Below are 17,847 nucleotides of genomic sequence, written 5' to 3' on the forward strand. Positions count from 1 at the left end.
TCTCTGGTGGTAGTTGGACGAGCCTACTGTGTTCACGACGTGCGCGGTCCCGTTAGCTCATATTGCCAACGGGATATGACGCACACGCACACTTGTGTGGTAGTAATGCGCAATTCAGTTGCCTTGTCAACCAATACGTTTCTGTGGGTGAAGTCATTGTTACGTTGATAGTTGCTATAGTTACAACCCAGAGAGGGCGCTGCGGAGGAGCAGTCAACGTAATATGACGCAGGGCGGGGGCGTGCCCGCTATGCGCGCTGCGCAAGGCAGGTTGTTGTTCCCGCAGAGAGGCGAGAAGATGGCGGCCGTGTCAAGCGGAGGTGCAGCTGGGTCCGCTGCGGCCGGGATTACGCACTCTACCCGACAGGCGCACGCAGGCATGGGCCCCCAGAACCGATCACAGCCGTCCTCCGGGATCAGCCACTCCAATCGACCGACCCCGGCAGCGGGATGCATCACCAACCCCGGTCTCCCCTCGGCCAGCAGGGCCCCTCCAGGCCGAGTGGGCTACTACGAAATCGAGCGGACCATTGGCAAGGGAAATTTTGCCGTTGTAAAACTAGCCACACATATCATCACTAAAGCGAAGGTAAGATGATTGATCTAGGGGTTTTCCAGGTTGTCAGCGCGCTGTAGGCTTTTGATTGTGGTCGCTGTCACTCTACCATCCTTCTAGGCTCTTGTCGAGAGAGAGAAACAAACAAATAGCTGGCAAGCTGTGGTTGTCTCCCAGTACTTGTTTACTGCTCAGTTGTTATGCCCCCCATCTTGAATTTCACTTTCTGTATTTTTTTTTCATTTATTCTTTTATTTGAGAGGTGGGTAGTAGGGGGTCAGTACTAGGCTAGTTTCGTTTTGCTATAGGCTATTTGGGAGAATTTACCGCCTCAAATATGTCATTGGCCATTGATGGCACTTCGAGTGTACGTAGCCAACCCCTTTGCATAGTGTGGGCGTCTGTAGGCAGGCAGTGCTCGATTGGCACCGCGGAGAGGATACGGGCCTCTGTCTACTGTACTATTATTAATGTTCCATATTCACTATTCAATACCCTACAATGCGTGGCAGCATCTTAGACCTACCTGCATATTAACCTCCTCTGCCTTTTTGGCAGGCCAGTTTATGATGGGGAAATGAGCCATCACTTCAAATATTGATTGGTTGACCATTCATGTAAAGCAGGCAGATCTTCTACTAATCGTGATGAATGTGCCAGAAGAGAGAGAGACAGAGACTTACTTAAGTGACATTATGGTCGTAATTGACATGTGGGTCTTCTGTTTACATGCACACACCATTGGCTGGCGGCAGATATAATTGCCTTGACTTTCATGGCGGCAGGTGAGATCAGTGTGATTCCATGAAGGCAGGCAGTGATCGTGATGCCTCTAAACGGCTGCCGTTCACGGATCAATGCTGTCACCAATATGGGGTTTTGGTTTCGTGGCCGGTGTGCGCACAACTAGAAAAGGAGGCGGGCAGTGTGAAAGTGACACAGCATACCTTTCGACTGTGCGTGTTGTTGAAGTGACGAAGACTGATGTATTCACATGATGATCTTGGTAAACGCTTGAGTTCACATTATCTACTGAATGCCACATTTTGTGGACCCCCCCTTATTTTTTTATGACATCATAGAAAGTGTTTCATTGTTAGGGTGCAGTTGTCAGATGAAATTTGTATGCAATGATTGAAGAACAATAATCTGATACATTCTGACAAAAGGCAGTTGACATCTTGACTTAAGTAATGGTGCAACATGAAAATTAGCCTCTCTAGGCAGAGTTTATTGACATTGCGTATAACGTTTGATTGCACTAACCTATAGGTTACTTTTTTGATGTCTCAGCAGCAAACTGAAATGGATCATGTTTTGAAGATGTCTCTGGTCCAAATATGATCATGCTGTACTGCCACCCAAAATCTGTTTCCTTCTTTCTCTCTTCATTTTGTTTTGATTGATTTTGATGAAACTTAGAAATATTCACTGCCGTTAGTCTAGCCTACAAGTTCAGCTCCAGTAACTGATTTATGTGCATTGTGCAAGTGAAGTCAGACGACTGTGTGTGTGAAAGTGGACCAAGTGATATCAACTGTGTGCCCTCGTACTGGCTCCTCACTAGCAGGTTTAAAAATGCTGATGTTTTGGGGTTTATGTTTATGAAATTCAGGGCATTTTATGCAACCGGAGAGCTACTTCTTTCTCCTTTGGACTGAAGTCCTGATTCAAGAGGAATTGCAGGATCCAGTGATACAAACATTGAATAACCCTATGACTCACATAATAACTAGCACATAACTAGCATCCGTCTCTGCTCAATTTGAAGCTAATGTGGCTCACTTCTTTGGACATAGCCCTTTAGTAGTCAACCAGTCGGTGAGGATTCAGCATAGTAGAATAATATATTTTAACCACACACCTCTTTCGCCAGCATTAGTCATGAGTAATCACAATTTGAGCTGCGTGTGAGAGAGGAGCGCAGTGTTTCGGTCTCGGATCCATTCAGGGTTGGGGGGGGGGGGTGACGGTTCTATTGTTGTGAGAGAAGAGAGATGGAGGCATTTGTTTGGATCTCTGGAAGAGGGCTAGCTAGCTCCAGCAGACAGGACCTCGCCTGACCTGCCTCAGCCCAGGTCAACACACACACACACACATACACACATACACAAACACATGCACATGAACACGTACGCACATGCATACAGTACCAGTCAAAAGTTTGGACACACCTTCTCATTTAATGGTTTTTCTTTATTTTTTATTATTTTCTACATTGTAGATTAATATTGAAGACCTCACAACTATGAAGGAACACATATGGAATTATGTAGTGAACAAAAAAGTGTTAAACAAACCAGAATATGTTTTATATTTTAGATTCTTCAAAGTAGCCACCTTTTGCTTTGATGACAGCTTTGCACACTCTTGGCATTCTCTCAATCAGCTTCATGAGGTATTCACCTGGAATGGTTTTCCAACAGTCTTGAAGGAGTTCCCAGAGGTGCTGAGCACTTGTTGGCTGCTTTGCCTTCACTCTGCGGTCCAACTCATCCCAAACCATCTCAATTGGGTTTAGGTCGGGTGATTGTGGAGGCCAGGTCATCTGACGCAGCACTCCATCACTCTCCTTCTTGGTCAAATAGCCCTTACATAGCCTGGAGGTGTGTTTGGGGTCATTGTCCTGTTGAAAAACAAATGATGGTCCCACTAAGCGCAAACCAGATGGGATGGCATGTCGCTGCAGAATGCTGTGGTAGCCATGCTGGTTAAGTGTGCCTTGAATTTTGAATAAATCACCAACAGTGTCACCAGCAAAGCACCCCCACACCATCACACCTCCTCCTCCATGCTTCACGGTTTGAACCACACATGTAGAAACCATCCGCTCACCTTTTGTGCGTCTCACAAAGACACGGCGGGTGGAACCAAAAATCTGAAATTTGGACTCATCAGACCAAAGTACAGATTTCCACTGGTCTAATGTCCATTCCTTGTGTTTCTTGGCCCAAGCAATTCTCTTCTTCTTGTTGTTCTTCCTCAGTAGTGGCTTCTTTGCAGCAATTTGCAGAGGTAACTCTCGGTCTTCCTTTCCTGGGGCAGTCCTCATGAGAGCCAGTTTCATCATAGGGTTTGATGGTTTTCGCAACTGCACTTGAGGATACATTCAAAGTTCTTGAAATTTTCCGGATTGACTGACCTTCATGTCTTAAAGTAATGATGGACTGTCGTTCCTCTTTACTTAGTTGAGTGGTTCTTGCCATAATATGGATTAGAACAGTAGTCGAATAGGGCTATTTACTGTATAGAACTGTGTACCAACCCTACCTCTGCACAACACAACTGATGGTCTCAAACACTTTAAGAAGGCAAGAAATTCCACAAATTAACTCTTGACAAGGCACACCTGTTAATTGAAAACCATTCCAGGTGACTACCTCATGAATCTTTTTTTTATTTTTTAAATATATTTTTTAGGGCATTTCTGCTTTATTGGGATAGAGATAGTAGAGATTGACAGGAAGGATGGGTGAGAGAGAGGAGGGATGACATGCAGGATATGTCGATGGCCGAATCGAACCAGGGACCTTGCGATGATATGGTATGCGCCTTAGTGTGCTACGCCACTGAGCGCCCCGTACCTCATGAATCTGATTGAGAGAATGCCAGAAGTGTGCAAAGCTGTCATCAAAGCAAAAGGTGGCTACTTTGAAGAATCTAAAATATAAAACATATTCTGGTTTGTTTAACACTTTTGTTTACTACATAATTCCATGTGTGTTCTTTCATAGTTTTGATGTCTTCAGTATTAATCTACAATGTAGAAAATAATAAAAAATAAAGAAAAACCATTGAATGAGAAGGTGTGTCCAAACTTTTGACTGGTACTGTACATATGTAGCAAGGTCCGGACACAGAGGTAGTGGTCTGGGAATCAACCCGTTTATTGTTCAGTATTAATTTAGTATTGGTGTTTTCTCCTCCACGACTTTCCAGTCCGCGTGTCGTAAGCACCTTCCTTCTTCTCCGCGACTTTCCAGCCCGCGTGTCATAAGCGCCTCTCTTCTTCTCCGCCACTCTCCTCCTGAAAAGCAGAGGCACACACATCTTACGCCATTCGGTAACGAGGCTTCATTCGCAACAGGTGTGCGACAAAGCCTCGCTCCCGCACCCTGGCCACGGTCCTGTAGCACCCTCTACAGGCCGAACGCTGCATGTCCCCCCACATACCCCTACCGCCCGACACAGGCCGGGGATATGACGGCCGACAGCCTACTCCCCCCCCCCCCCCCCCCCCCCCACTGCACGGGAGAGGAAGTCTGCCATGACTATTTGCACCCCCAGTCTGTGCACGACCGAAAGTTGAAGGGCTGCAACGCGAGATACCACCGGGTGATCCTCGCGTTCACATCCTTCGGTGGAGCCACTGGAGGGGAGCATGGTCGGAGTAGAGGGTGAAAGCGCGACCCAGCAGGTAGTAACGGAGGGCGCCGACCGCCCACTTGATGGCCAGGCACTCCTTCTCCACCGTGCTGTACCGGCCCTCCCTCTCCAACAGTTTGCGGCTCAGGTACAGCACCGGCCGGTCAGCCCCCTCCACCTGCTGGGTCAGCACTGCTCCCAGGCCTCTATCCGACGTGTCCGTCTGTAGGGAGAAAGGGAGGTTAAAATCAGGCGCATACAGGACCACTTCTCCACAAAGAGCGCCCTTAAGGGCCTCGAACGACCCCTGGCACTGGCCCGACCATTGGACCGGATCCGGGGCACCCTTCCGGGTGAGGTCCGTCAAGGGACTGGCCAGGTCTGAAAATCCCGGCACGAACTGCCGGTAATAGCCAGCCAGCCCCAGGAAGGCCCTCACCAGTCTTTTCAATCTGCGGCCGCACCTCCCCTCGACCCAAGTGGTACCCCAGATACTGGATCTCCCTCCGCCCGATCACGCACTTCTTCGGGTTGGCCGTCAGCCCCGCCTGCCTCAGGGACCGCAGAACAGCAGCCACACTCTGCACATGCTGTGCCCAGGTGTCACTGTGAATGACAATGTCATCCAGGTAGGCCGCAGCACAGGCAGAGTGCGGCCGCAGAATGCGGTCCATGAGGCGCTGAAAAGTGGCTTGGGCTCCGAACAACCCAAAAGGGGGCACCGTGAACTGGTATAGCCCGAGCGGAGTGGAGAATGCAGTCTTTTCCCGGGATACCGGCGAGAGTGGAATCTGCCAGTATCCCTTCGTACAATCCAATGTCGTAAAGTATTTGGCCGTGCCAAGCCGGTCCAAGTGCTCGTCAAGACGGGGCATCGGGTAGGCATCGAATTTGGAGACCGCATTAACCCTTCTATAATCCACACAGAACCGTATAGACCCATCCGGCTTGTTAACAAGCACGATGGGACTACACCAGTCACTGCGGGACTCCTCGACCACACCCAGCTCCAGCATGGCTTCCAATTCCGTGCACACAATGTCTCGTTTGTGTACCGGCAACCTATAGGGACGTGTGCGCACCGTTAAACCCGGCTGCGTTTCTTTATGGTGGTCTATAAGCATAGTCCGACCGGGCAGGGGAGAGAACACGTCAGCGAACCTAGCTTGCAAATCTGCAACGTCCCTGGCCTGGCTAGCAGAGAGATGGTTATCAATGCCGACCGGAGTGCTAACTTTGAACTTGAAATAACCCCTAGGGCATGGAGCTTTGTGCGCAAGTCCAGGACGTATTGAATCTCACTTTCCTCGTGATTTACGTGATACACCTGCAAGCTATCCCCCCTGTCCGAGCGTACTACCTCATAATCCACGTCCCCCATGCGACGTGTGACCTTTGTGTGACCAAAGTGACGGCCCTTGCCACTTTGCGAGTAATTTCGTGCTGGAGGTGGGTAACAGTACGAGCACCTTATCTCCCGGTGTAAATTCTCGTAGGTTCGTTCCCCTGTCGTATAGGCGCTTTTGACGCTCCTGGGCTTGCTGCAAATGCTTGCGTGAGATAACCCCTAGGGTTACCCTTCCTCCCAATTTTCTTTAAGAAGGTCTAGGACACCCCGGGGCTTACGCCCGTAGAGTAATTCAAACGGGGAAAACCCGGTGGAAGCTTGGGGAACTTCCCGTACTGCAAACAGCAGGGGATCTAGCCATTTATGCCAATTCCGACTATTCTCGTGTACAAACTTCCGGATCATTGATGATTTCAAGGTCCGATTGAACCGCTCACAAAGGCCATCAGTGGCTGGGTGGTAAACACTGGTTCGAACCGCCTTGATGTTCAACAACCCGTACAGTTCTTTAAGGGTGCGTGACATAAAATTAGTGCCCTGGTCGGTGAGAATCTCTTTCGGGATTCCCACGCGGGAGATTACTTGAAACAATACCTGCGCTACACTCCTGGCAGAAATATTGCGCAGCGGTATTGCCTCGGGGTATCGGGTTGTGTAATCTATCAAAGACCAACACAAATCGATATCCCTGTGTACACCGATCAAATGGCCCGATAATATCCATGGCAATGCGGTCGAAAGGGTTCTCGACCAATGGTAAGGGCTGCAAGGGGGCCCGTGGAATGGCTGGGGGATTTACCAACTGACATTCGCGACAAGAAGTGCACCACCTACGCACCTCTGCCCGAATTCCCGGCCAATAAAATCGAGCCATTATACGGTTTAGTGTCTTATCATACCCTAAATGGCCCGCCATGGGGTTGAAATGAGCCGCCTGGAAGACCATTTCCCGGCGGCTACGGGGAACCAACAACTGGGTTACTTCCTCCTGACTATGTGAGTCACGACTCACTCGGTATAACCTGTCGCTGATGATCGCAAAATAGGGGTGGGCGCGAACTGTGTCTGGCCGTACCAAAGTATCATCAATCGCTATCACTTGGTCATAGGCCGATCGTAGGGTCTTGTCACGAGACTGCTCGGGGGGGAAGTCACCTAGCAGCAAATAGTTTGGCGGGGAAATCTCGGGTTGAGACCCCCCCGCCAGCTCCGGCTCCTCGGCAGTGTCGCGAGGCATTACATTACACGCCTCACACCTCCCTCTCTGTCATGCACCACCCCGGTAGCCCGCTTTACCGCTTGATTAGATTAGATTCAACTTTATTGTCATTGTGCAGAGTACAAGTACAGAGACAACGAAATGCAGTTAGCGTCTAACCAGAAGTGCAAAATAGCAGAAAGTGCAATGAACAGTATTTACAGGTAGTGCAATATATGATCAGTAGTAGTGCAGTATGATATAGTATAATATAAGCAGTATAATATAGCAGTGCAGTATAGCAGTATGTGAGTAGCAGTAGCATTATAGCAGAATAAATAGTTACAGTATGAGCAGTGTAGCAGCATATGAGCTGTATGGGTAATGCAGTCTAGCAGTATATATGTATTAACAGTAACATGAGGTAGATGCAGAATAAATATAAATATGGAATGCCGTATAAACAAGTATGTACAGTATGTGCAGTAGTATTAAGGAAAATATAGGATATGTGCATTATGTGCATTATGAACAGTATGAACAGTATGAACAGGTATGTACAGAAGAGCAGTGGTATTGAGTAAGAGCAGGGGAGGGGAGTATAGTGCAATAGTGCAATTGTCCGGGTGGGGGGGGGGTGGGGTGGGGGTTGCGGGGGTAGTAGGTTGTCAGGTAGGTGTAGTGTTCAAGTTCAGCAGGGTGACAGCCGCAGGGAAGAAGCTGCCTCTGAACCTACTGGTTCGGGTGCGGAGAGACCTGTAGCGCCTCCCGGAGGGGAGTGGGGTGAAAAGTCTGTGGTTGGGGTGAGAGATGTCCTTGACGATGCTGCGTGCCTTACGCAAGCATCGTTTGCCCTGGACAGCCTCGATGGAGGGGAGTGAGGAACCGGTGATGCGTTGGGCAGTCTTCACCACCCTCTGCAGTGCTTTCCGGTCCGATGCCGAGCAGTTGCCATACCATACTGTGACACAGTAGGTAAGGATACTCTCGATGGTGCAGCGGTAGAAGTTCACCAGGATCTGAGGAGATAGATGGACCTTCTTTAGTCTCCTCAGGAAGAAGAGACGCTGGTGAGCCTTCTTTATCAGGGTGGAGGTGTTGAGGGTCCAGGAGAGGTCCTCAGAGATGTGGACACCCAGAAACTTGAAGCTGGTGACTCGCTCCACCTCCGTCCCGTTGATGAGGATGGGGGTGTGTGCGCCAGCTTTAGACTTCCTGAAGTCCACAATGAGTTCTTTGGTCTTCTTGGTGTTGAGAGCCAGGTTATTGTCGTTGCACCACACTGTTAGGTGCTGGACCTCCTCCCTGTAGGCCGACTCATCGTTGTTGCTGATGAGACCGATCACCGTTGTGTCGTCTGCAAACTTAACAATGGTGTTTGAGCCATGTACAGGTGTGCAGTCGTAGGTGAAGAGGGAGTAAAGGAGGGGGCTCAGCACACAGCCTTGTGGAACGCCGGTGTTCAGGGTGAGGGTTGAGGAGGTGTGGTTGTGAAGCCTAACAGACTGCGGCCTGTTGGTCAGGAAGTCTAGAATCCAGTTGCAGAGGGAGGGGTTGATGCCCAGTTGCCTGAGTTTGGAGATCAGTTTGGAGGGGATGATGGTGTTGAATGCTGAGCTGAAGTCAATAAACAGCATTCTCACATAAGAGTTAGTCTTGTCGAGGTGGGACAGGGCGGAGTGAAGTGCCGTTGAAATGGCATCCTCTGTACTCCTGTTCTGCCGGTAGGCGAATTGAAAGGGGTCCAGTGTGGGTGGTAGGCAGGTCTTGAGTTGAGCTAAGACCAGCCTCTCGAAGCACTTCATGATGATGGGCGTGAGTGCCACTGGTCGGAAGTCATTTAAGCTCGTTGCAGTGGAGTGTTTTGGCACCGGCACGATGGAGGTGGTTTTGAAGCACGCGGGGACAGCTGCTTGGGCTAGGGACAGGTTGAATATGTCAGTCCAAACCTTAGTCAGCTGCACAGCGCAGGCCCTGAGGACGCGTCCGGGGATCCCATCAGGACCAGCAGCCTTGCGTGCGTTAGTCCTGCTCAGTGCCGCACACACGTCGGTGGGGGATAGAGTGAGGGGCTGGTGATCCGCAGGGAGCACAGCCTTGATGGCCACCTCCTTGTTGTCCCTGTCAAAGCGGCCGTAGAAGTGGTTCAGCTCATCAGGGAGGGAGGCGTCAACGGAGAGGGGTGAGGTGTTAGATGGTTTGTAGTCAGTGATGGCCTGGATGCCCTGCCACATGCGTCGGGGGTCAGAGTTGTTTCTGAAGTGATCCTCTATCCTCAGCTTGTGGTTGTGCTTGGCCTTTTTGATGCCCCTCTGCAGATTAGCCCTGGATGAGCTATAGGCCCGAGCATCCCCTGATCTGAAGGCAATGTCGCGTGCCTTCAGCAGGAGTCGGACCTCACTGTTCATCCATGGCTTCTGATTAGGGAAAGTGGTGATCCGCTTGAGTGTGGTGACACTGCTGATGTTGGAATTGATGTAGTCCAAAACAGATGAGGCATATGAATTAATGTCCGTGTGGGAGTCATGGGTGGCCTGAGTGGCAAACACACCCCAGTCAGTGTTTCCAAAACGCTGCTGGAGCGCTGAGTCAGCTCCCTCTGGCCAGACCTTGACTGTCCTCACTGTAGGTTTCACTCGTTTGATGAGTGCTGAGTACTTGGGCAGTAGGAACAATGAGAGGTGGTCTGATTGACCTAGGTGGGGGAGGGGAACGGCTTTGTACGCATCAGCCATGCTGGTGTATACTTGGTCCAATGTCCTGTCTCCTCTGGTGGGGCAAGAGACATTTCGGTGGAATTTGGGCAGTACAGTCTTTAAGTTGGAGTGATTGAAGTCACCCGCGACAATGAAGGCTGCCTCGGGATGCAGAGTCTGTTGTTTGCTAATGGCAGCATACAGTTCTTTCATAGCAATCTTAGCATTAGCATCCGGGGGGATATAGGCTGCCGTGATAACAGTAGACGTGAACTCTCTGGGCAGATAGAAAGGTCTACACTTAACCATGAGAAACTCCAGGTTAGCTGAGCAGTGACTCTCGGTGATGGTAGTGTCCGTGCACCACGTCTTGTTTACATAAATGCACAAACCTCCACCTCTGGTCTTACCGGAGTCGCCTGCTGTTCTGTCTGCTCGGAGAACGCAGCGCCCTGCTAGCTCGATAGCGTTGTCGGGAACCTCGCTGTTGAGCCAGGTTTCAGTGAAAACCATGATGTTACAGTCCATAATCCATTTGTGGGTGGTGATCCGCAGCCGCAGTTCATCCATCTTGTTTGCCAGGGAACGAACATTTGCAAGGAAAAGGCTAGGTAATGAGAGTCGGTGTGGGATTAGCTTTAGCCTAGCTCTCAGCCCACCTCGGCTCCCTCGCCTGTGTTTTCGTTTCCGAGCCGGTCTGGGGCCTCTTCCGGTCGGTGTAGCGGAGTTAGCTGGACCCGCTGTTTTGCTAATCTCGGGTATATCGTCGATAAAGATGACTGGAGTGCCGGAACCGATGTCCAGAAGTTCTTGTCGGCTGTACGATATGTACGCTAAACTGTTTTTAGCGAGAATACTTAAGATAAACAAGCAAATAACTACTAGTTCGCAAACTCTGGAGAGACACTGAGCGTCGCGATGCATGCGCGCCGCCATCTTGGTCTTGAGGAAACCCCTCCCAATCTACACCCAGAATCAGGGGATGCGTGAGGCGCGGGCTAACCGCCGCCTGTACACTATGTTTTTTTCCCTCATAATGAATTTCGATAGCGACCACAGGGTATTCGTGGATGTCCCCATGCACACACTTCACCAACACCCTAAATGCCTTTAACAATGCCCCCGGTCGAACCAGGCGCTCCTGGATCATGGACTGCATGCAGCCTGAATCCAAGAACGCCTGGTGCGTATCATGCTGTATCCTTACCGGAACACGATACGCCGCTCCTGGTCCGGGGGGAGGGCCCGGTATGTCGTCGATGCGGATGACCTGCACCACCTCCATCACTGGGCACTCGGCCTGAACATGGCCCGGCCGTCCGCATCGCCAACACACCCCCCCTGTCGCTCGGGGTGCTTCGTGCGGGGCCAGGGCTGGCTCTCGATATGCGCGCCCCTGCCATCTCGTCCTCGGAGCGGGCGCCGGCCTCTCTCCTTCCGGTCCCTCGGCTCCTCCCGGGTGCTGGCCCCCCGCCCCCTGGCGCGGGGCCGGGGTTGGTTGTCGTGGCTCCCGCGGTGGGAGGGAGAGATTGTCCTCTGCCAAGCCCACGGCGCCCGCGAGATCCTGGGGCCGGTGGTACTGGACCCAGGCGGCGGTTCGGGCCAGGAGCCCCATGAGGAACTGTTCCAACACCACCCGGTCCCCGACCTCCTCCGCCGAGCTGTTCCTCGGGTCCAGCCACCGCCACGCGCTGTCCCGCAGCCGCTGGGCGTAGGCAAAGGGCCGGCTCCCCTCCTCCATCGTCAGGGCCCGGAACCGGCGACGGTGTTCATCCGGTGTGAGGCCCAGGCGGTCTCGAATTGCCCGGGCTAGGGAGGGGTAGCGAGCTGCGCCTCACCTCACAGGAGGGGCAGCAGATGGTATGCCCACTCGCCGTCCGGCCACCCCGAGATCCTCGCCGTCCCCTCAAACACCGCCAGGAACGCCTCCGGGTCGTCCAGGTCCCCCATTTTCTGGAGGTGGACCTTGGGGGGACCTCTCATACACGAGTGCAGGGAGTAAAATTCTTGGGCTCGGTTCCTTGGCAATGCAGCATACAAAATACAAATAATACAAATACGCAGTCGTGCAATGAAGTAGGACAAGACAATAAATGACAGTGCAAGATAAGTGAGACAAGACAATAAGTGACGGTTGGACAGTGACGGTTGTTGGGGACACAAGACAATAGACATGACACAATTGCAGTATAAATAGTAGAGTAAAAAGTAAAGTGGTTCAGTGGAATGTCATCATTATTGCACTTTGCCGTTGGTGTAAGAGGTGTTGTTAAAGTGACTGTGCTGGTAGAGTCCATTCTGTTGGTGTGCTGGGGGTAAAGTCATGGATTCGGTGCAGGCTTGTTCATGAGCCTGATGGCCTGGGGGAAGTAGCTGTTGGAGAGCCTCTGAGTTTTGGCCCTGAGGCTCCGTCTTTTGGACGGCAACAGTTCAAACAGGCTGTGATTGGGGTGGCTGGGGTCTCTGATGGTCCTACGGGCTTTGCTGACACATCGTTTGCTGTATATGTCCTGGATGGAGGGAAACTCGCATCCACTGATGCGCTCAGCTGTCCGCACCACCTTCTGCAGCGCCTTGTGGTTGAGGGCGGTGCAGTTGCCGTGCCAGGCAGTGATGCATCCCGTCAGGATGCTCTCGGTAGTGCAGCTGTAGAAGGTACGCAGGCTCTTGGGCCCCATGCCAACCTTCCTCAGCCGCCTGAGGTGGAAGAGGCGCTGCTGAGCCTTTTTCACTACCTGATTGGTGTGCTCGTCCCAGGTGAGGTCGTCGGAAGTATGGACGCCAAGGAACTTGAAGCTGTTGACCCTCTCTACTGCGGACCCGTTGATGGTGATAGGGTCCTGTTCCCGGCCTTTCTTCCTGAAGTCCACCACCAGCTCCTTGGTCTTGTCGGTGTTCAGAGAGAGGTTGTTCTCCTGGCTGTACTGGGCCAGGCGGTCGACCTCTCTCCTGTAGACCGTCTTATCGCCGTCTGTGATCAGGCCAATCACTGTGGTGTCATCAGCGAATTTGATCACAGAGTTGGAGCCATGAGTGGCCACGCGGTCGTGGGTGTACAGGGAGTAGAGGAGGGGACTCAGGACACAGCCCTGGGGGGCTCCTGTGTTGAAGGTCAGGGGGGTGGAGGTCTTTGAGCCCATTCTCACCACCTGTCGTCGGTCCGACAGGAAGTTCAGTATCCAGTCGCATAGGCCGGGGTTGAGGTCAAGGTTCCTCAGCTTGGTGTCGAGCCTGGAGGGGACAATAGTGTTGAATGCTGAACTGTAATCAACGAACAGCATCCTCACGTAGGTGTTCCTCTTCTCCAGGTGGGTGAGGGCGGAGGCGATGGCGTCGTCAGTGGATCTGTTTTGCCTGTAGGCAAATTGGTGAGGGTCCAGGGTGGGAGGGAGCATGCTGCAGATCTGGGCCTTGACATGCCTCTCAAAGCATTTGCTCACGATAGGAGTGAGAGCAACAGGGCGCCAGTCGTTTAGGCATGCTACCTTGTTCTTCTTCGGCACTGGGACAATGGTGGATGACTTGAAGCAGAAGGGGACTATTCCTGTGGAGAGGGAGAGGTTGAATATGTCCGTGAGCACACCAGCCAGTTGCGCTGCGCACACTCTGATCACCCGGCCTGGGATGCCGTCTGGTCCGGCCGCTTTGCGGATGTTGATGCGCCCGAACTGCCTGCGCACGTCTGCTTCGGTGATGACCAGGGCTCTGGCAGTGCTGTCCGTGTGTCCTCTCTGGTGGGATGACGTTGGAGTTCTCGAAGCGGGCGTAGAAGCTTTTCAGCTCGTCCGGGAGAGAGCTAGTTACAGTAGCTGCGCAGCCAGGTCTCCCTTTGAAGTCTGAGATGGTGTGTAGCCCTTGCCACATGCTGCATAGTTGTGACTCTATCTTATTACTGTATTCCCGTTTGGCTACCTTGATCACTCTGCGGAGGTCGTAGTGGGTTTTCTTGTCGTTAGTGATGTCACCGGATTTGAAGGCTGTATCTCTCGCGGTGAGTGCAGCTCTGACTGCGCTATTTATCCACGGTTTCTGATTTGGATTGTTCTCACGGTGGGTGGAGCGAGTTTCAGCTTGTGTCTGTAGGCGGGCAGAAGCAGGATGGAAGAGTGGTCTGATTTGCCGAACGGAGGTCGAAGGAGGGGTTTGTCGGCATGACGGAAGGGGGTGTAGCAGTGATCAAGAATACTTCCGGCACGTGTGTTTACATCGATGTGTTGGTAAAGTTTGGGAATTGCTTGTTTCAGTGATGCCCGGTTGAAATCGCCCACCACAATAAGAGCGGCCTCTGGGTGCTTGTTTTCTGTGTTATTGACAAAGTCATAAAAATTGCTGAGCGCTGTACTCGTGTTTGCTAATCGTCTAATGTACACCGCTATTGCTACAACGGCAGTGAATTCGCGGGGTAGCCAGTGAGGGCGACACAACAGCGCTAGGTATTCTAAGTCTGGAGAGCAGAAAGTCTTAAGGGTATGAACACTCTCTGGTTTGCACCAAGTGTTATTGATCATAAAACACACCCCACCTCCTTTGCTTTGTCCAGAAAGTTCCGCTGACCTGTCCGCGTGGCAAACGGAGAACCCCGGAGGAACAATTGCCTGGTCCGGCGTGTTTTCCGTAAGCCAGGTTTTGGTCAAACAAATGATGTTACTCTCTGGAAGGCAATCCTTGCTCTTAGCTTGCAGAGCTTGTTGTCTAGTTACTGGACGTTTGCTAGTAGAATGCTGGGAGCGGAGGTTTGTTTCCGCGGCGTCTCAGCTTCACCAGGACGCCAGCCCTGCGGCCTCTCGGACGACGTTTCTGTTGTGACCCAGCCATTGTTATTGTTTGGCCTGGAGCGAGCAGCGCATTGTCGTTCAGGAGCCCGAAGCACGGCAGCCATACACGGCGCCATCTTGGGCCCACACCGGATAAGGGTGAGCCTCATCAGTGTGATGTGGAACCTACTCTGATTACACAATCAAGGGTTAGAGAAGTTCCAATATGAGAAGAAAACCAATATGTGTTTCCTGAATCCCTTATGGGGATGATGATTCACTTGTATCATAGATTGGTGCATGACAGGTCTAGAAGAATTTTTGAGAAAATGATACCTGGTGGCATCCACTTTACATTTTAGACATGTAGCAGATGCCTTTATCCAAAGTGGCTTACAACAAGTACATCATAAGAAAAACAAATCTATGCCAGGACCAGGGGCCATTGGCAGTCACAATGCTAGAAGAAGGAAGGATCACTTTTCTTTTTTTTTTAAATTATTATTATTTACTGTAGAGAAACTGTACAGGGGGGTAGTGGGGATGAAGAGGTCTTAAGGAGGGACAGTCAAGATGTAGTCTGAAGAGATGGGTCTTCAATCTACGGCGGAAGATAGGTAGTGACTCTGCAGTCCTGGCAGCAGTGGGAAGCTTGTTTCACCAGCGGGGCGCCCGGACAGTGAAAAGCTGTGATCAAATAGCACGACCGCTGCATCCACGTAGAGGTGGTGGTGCCAGGCGGCCAGCCGAGGTGGAAGAGCAGAGTGATCTTGCAGGGGTTTAGGGGCTGACCATTGCTTGCAAGTAGGGAGGGGCTATTCCCTTTGTCGCCCAGTAGGCGAGCACCAGGGTCTTGAATCTGATGCGAGCTGCTACCGGGAGCCAGTGAAGGGTGCGGAGGAGGGGAGTGACATAGGAGAATTTGGGGAGATTGAACACCAGACGGGCGGCAGCGTTCTGTATGAGCTGCAGAGGCCTGATGGTGGAGGCGGGGAGACTGGCCAAGAGTGCGTTGCAGTAGTCAAGGCGAGAGATCACAAGTGTTTGGACCAAAAGTTGTGCTGCTTCTCTGGTGAGGAATGGGTGTATCCTTCTGATGTTGTCGAGGAAGAATCTACAGGAGCGTGCTGTCGCTGTGATGTTCACCACACAAGATAAGTGGTTGTCAAGGATCACCCCAAGGTTCTTGGCTGTATGGGAGGAGGTCACAGTAGAGTTTTCTACTGTGATGGAGAAGTCTTGGAGCGGGCAGGCTTTCCCTGGGAGGAAGAGCAGCTCAGTCTTACTAAGGTTGAGCTTGAGGTGGTGGGCTGACATCCAAGCAGAAATGTCTGCGAGACACGCAGAGACACGTGTTGCCACCTGTGAGTCAGAAGGGGGCAAGGAGAGAAAGAGTTGAGTGTCGTCTGCATAGCTGTGATAAGAGAAACCACGTGAGGAAATTACAGAGCCAAGAGATTTGGTATACAGGGAGAACAGTAAGGGCCCTAGGACAGAGCCCTTGGGGACCCCAGTGGTGAGGGCTCGTGGAGAGGACAGCGATCTTCTCCACGTCACCTGGTAAGAGCGATCAGCCAGATAGGATGCAAACCAGGTGAGTGCAAAGCCAGAGATGCCCAATTCTGAGAGGGTGGGGAGAAGGATCGGGTAGTTTACTGTGTCGAACACTATAACACACATACATACATACATACATACATACATGAACACAACACATGAAGATGTACACACACACACGTGTGCATGCACACGCACTATAACACACACACACACACACAAACACGTGTTACGAACACTCACTATAACACACGCACGCGAGTACACACACACACACACACACAAAAAGAAATATAACACATGTACACACACACACACACAAACGCACACACACACTGGTTTCATGAACATGACAATGAGTTCAGTGTTCCTTCGTGGCCTTCCCAGTCACCCGATTTGAGTCCAATAGAACCACTATTGTCAAAGTGGGGTACGCGTACCCCCGGGGGTACGTGGATCGATCTAGGGGGTACGCAAAATAAATCTGTGATTTACCTTCCCAAACAGTCCTGTTGAATAGTCAACTGCAGTCTCAGTACCAAAAATAAATGCATGCACCCTGTCCAACAGAATAATATTATGACAATGTCTAATATGTAAGAGATAATGTTCATAGAATATCAATTAGGCTACAAAATAACCGACAGGGGATACATGACTGTTAAAAGTTTGGGAACCACTGCAATAGAACACCTTTGGGATGTGGTAGAACGGGAGATTCACAGCTTGAAAGTGCACCTGAAAAATCTGCAGGAATTGCGTGATGCAATCATTTCATCATGGACCAGAATCTCAAAGGAATGTTTTCAACATCTTGTGGAATCAATGCCACGAAAAATTGAGGCTGTTTTGAGAGCAAATGGAGGCCCTACCCAGTATTAGCATAGTGTTCCTAATAAAGTGTATACTCACGCATGTGTGTGTGTCTGTGTCTTTGTGTGTGTGTGTGCGCCTTTGTGTAACTGTGTCGTGCATATACACTCACCGGCCACTTTATTAGGTACACCTTGCTAGTACCGGGTTAGACCCCCTTTTGCCTTCAGAACTGCCTTAATTCTTTGTGGCATAGATTCAACAAGGTGCTGGAAACATTTGGTCCATATTGACATGATGGCATCACGCAGTTGCAGCAGATTTGTCGGCTGAACATCCATGATGCGAATCTCCTGTTCCACCACATCCCAAAGGTGCTCTATTGGATTGAGATCTGGTGACTGTGGAGGCCATTGGAGTACAGTGAACTCATTGTCATGTTCAAGAAACCAGTTTGAGATGATGTGAGCTTTGTGACATGGCGTGTTATCCTGCTGGAAGTAGCCATCAGAAGATGGGTACACTGTGGTCATAAAGGGATGGACATGGTCAGCAACAAT

At 51.1% G+C, this 17,847-nt stretch overlaps 1 protein-coding gene across 2 annotated transcripts in view; it reads left to right on the top strand.

The window, feature by feature from the left end:
• The first annotated feature begins 208 nt into the window (after window positions 1-208).
• Window positions 209-17,847, top strand: part of LOC310823861 (serine/threonine-protein kinase SIK3 homolog) — a 70,084-nt gene continuing 52,445 nt past the window's right edge. The window contains exon 1 of one of the 2 annotated variants that reach the window (XM_083696744.1): window positions 209-589. In XM_083696744.1, coding sequence (XP_083552870.1) covers window positions 224-589 — 366 coding nt within the window. In that variant the 5' untranslated portion in view covers window positions 209-223. The remainder of the gene's footprint in view (window positions 590-17,847) is intronic. The other variant, XM_083696743.1, reaches the window with a different exon arrangement.

This window comes from Argentina silus (genome assembly GCF_951799395.1).
Source record: "Argentina silus genome assembly, chromosome: Y".
NCBI classification, from domain to species: Eukaryota; Metazoa; Chordata; class Actinopteri; order Argentiniformes; family Argentinidae; genus Argentina; species Argentina silus.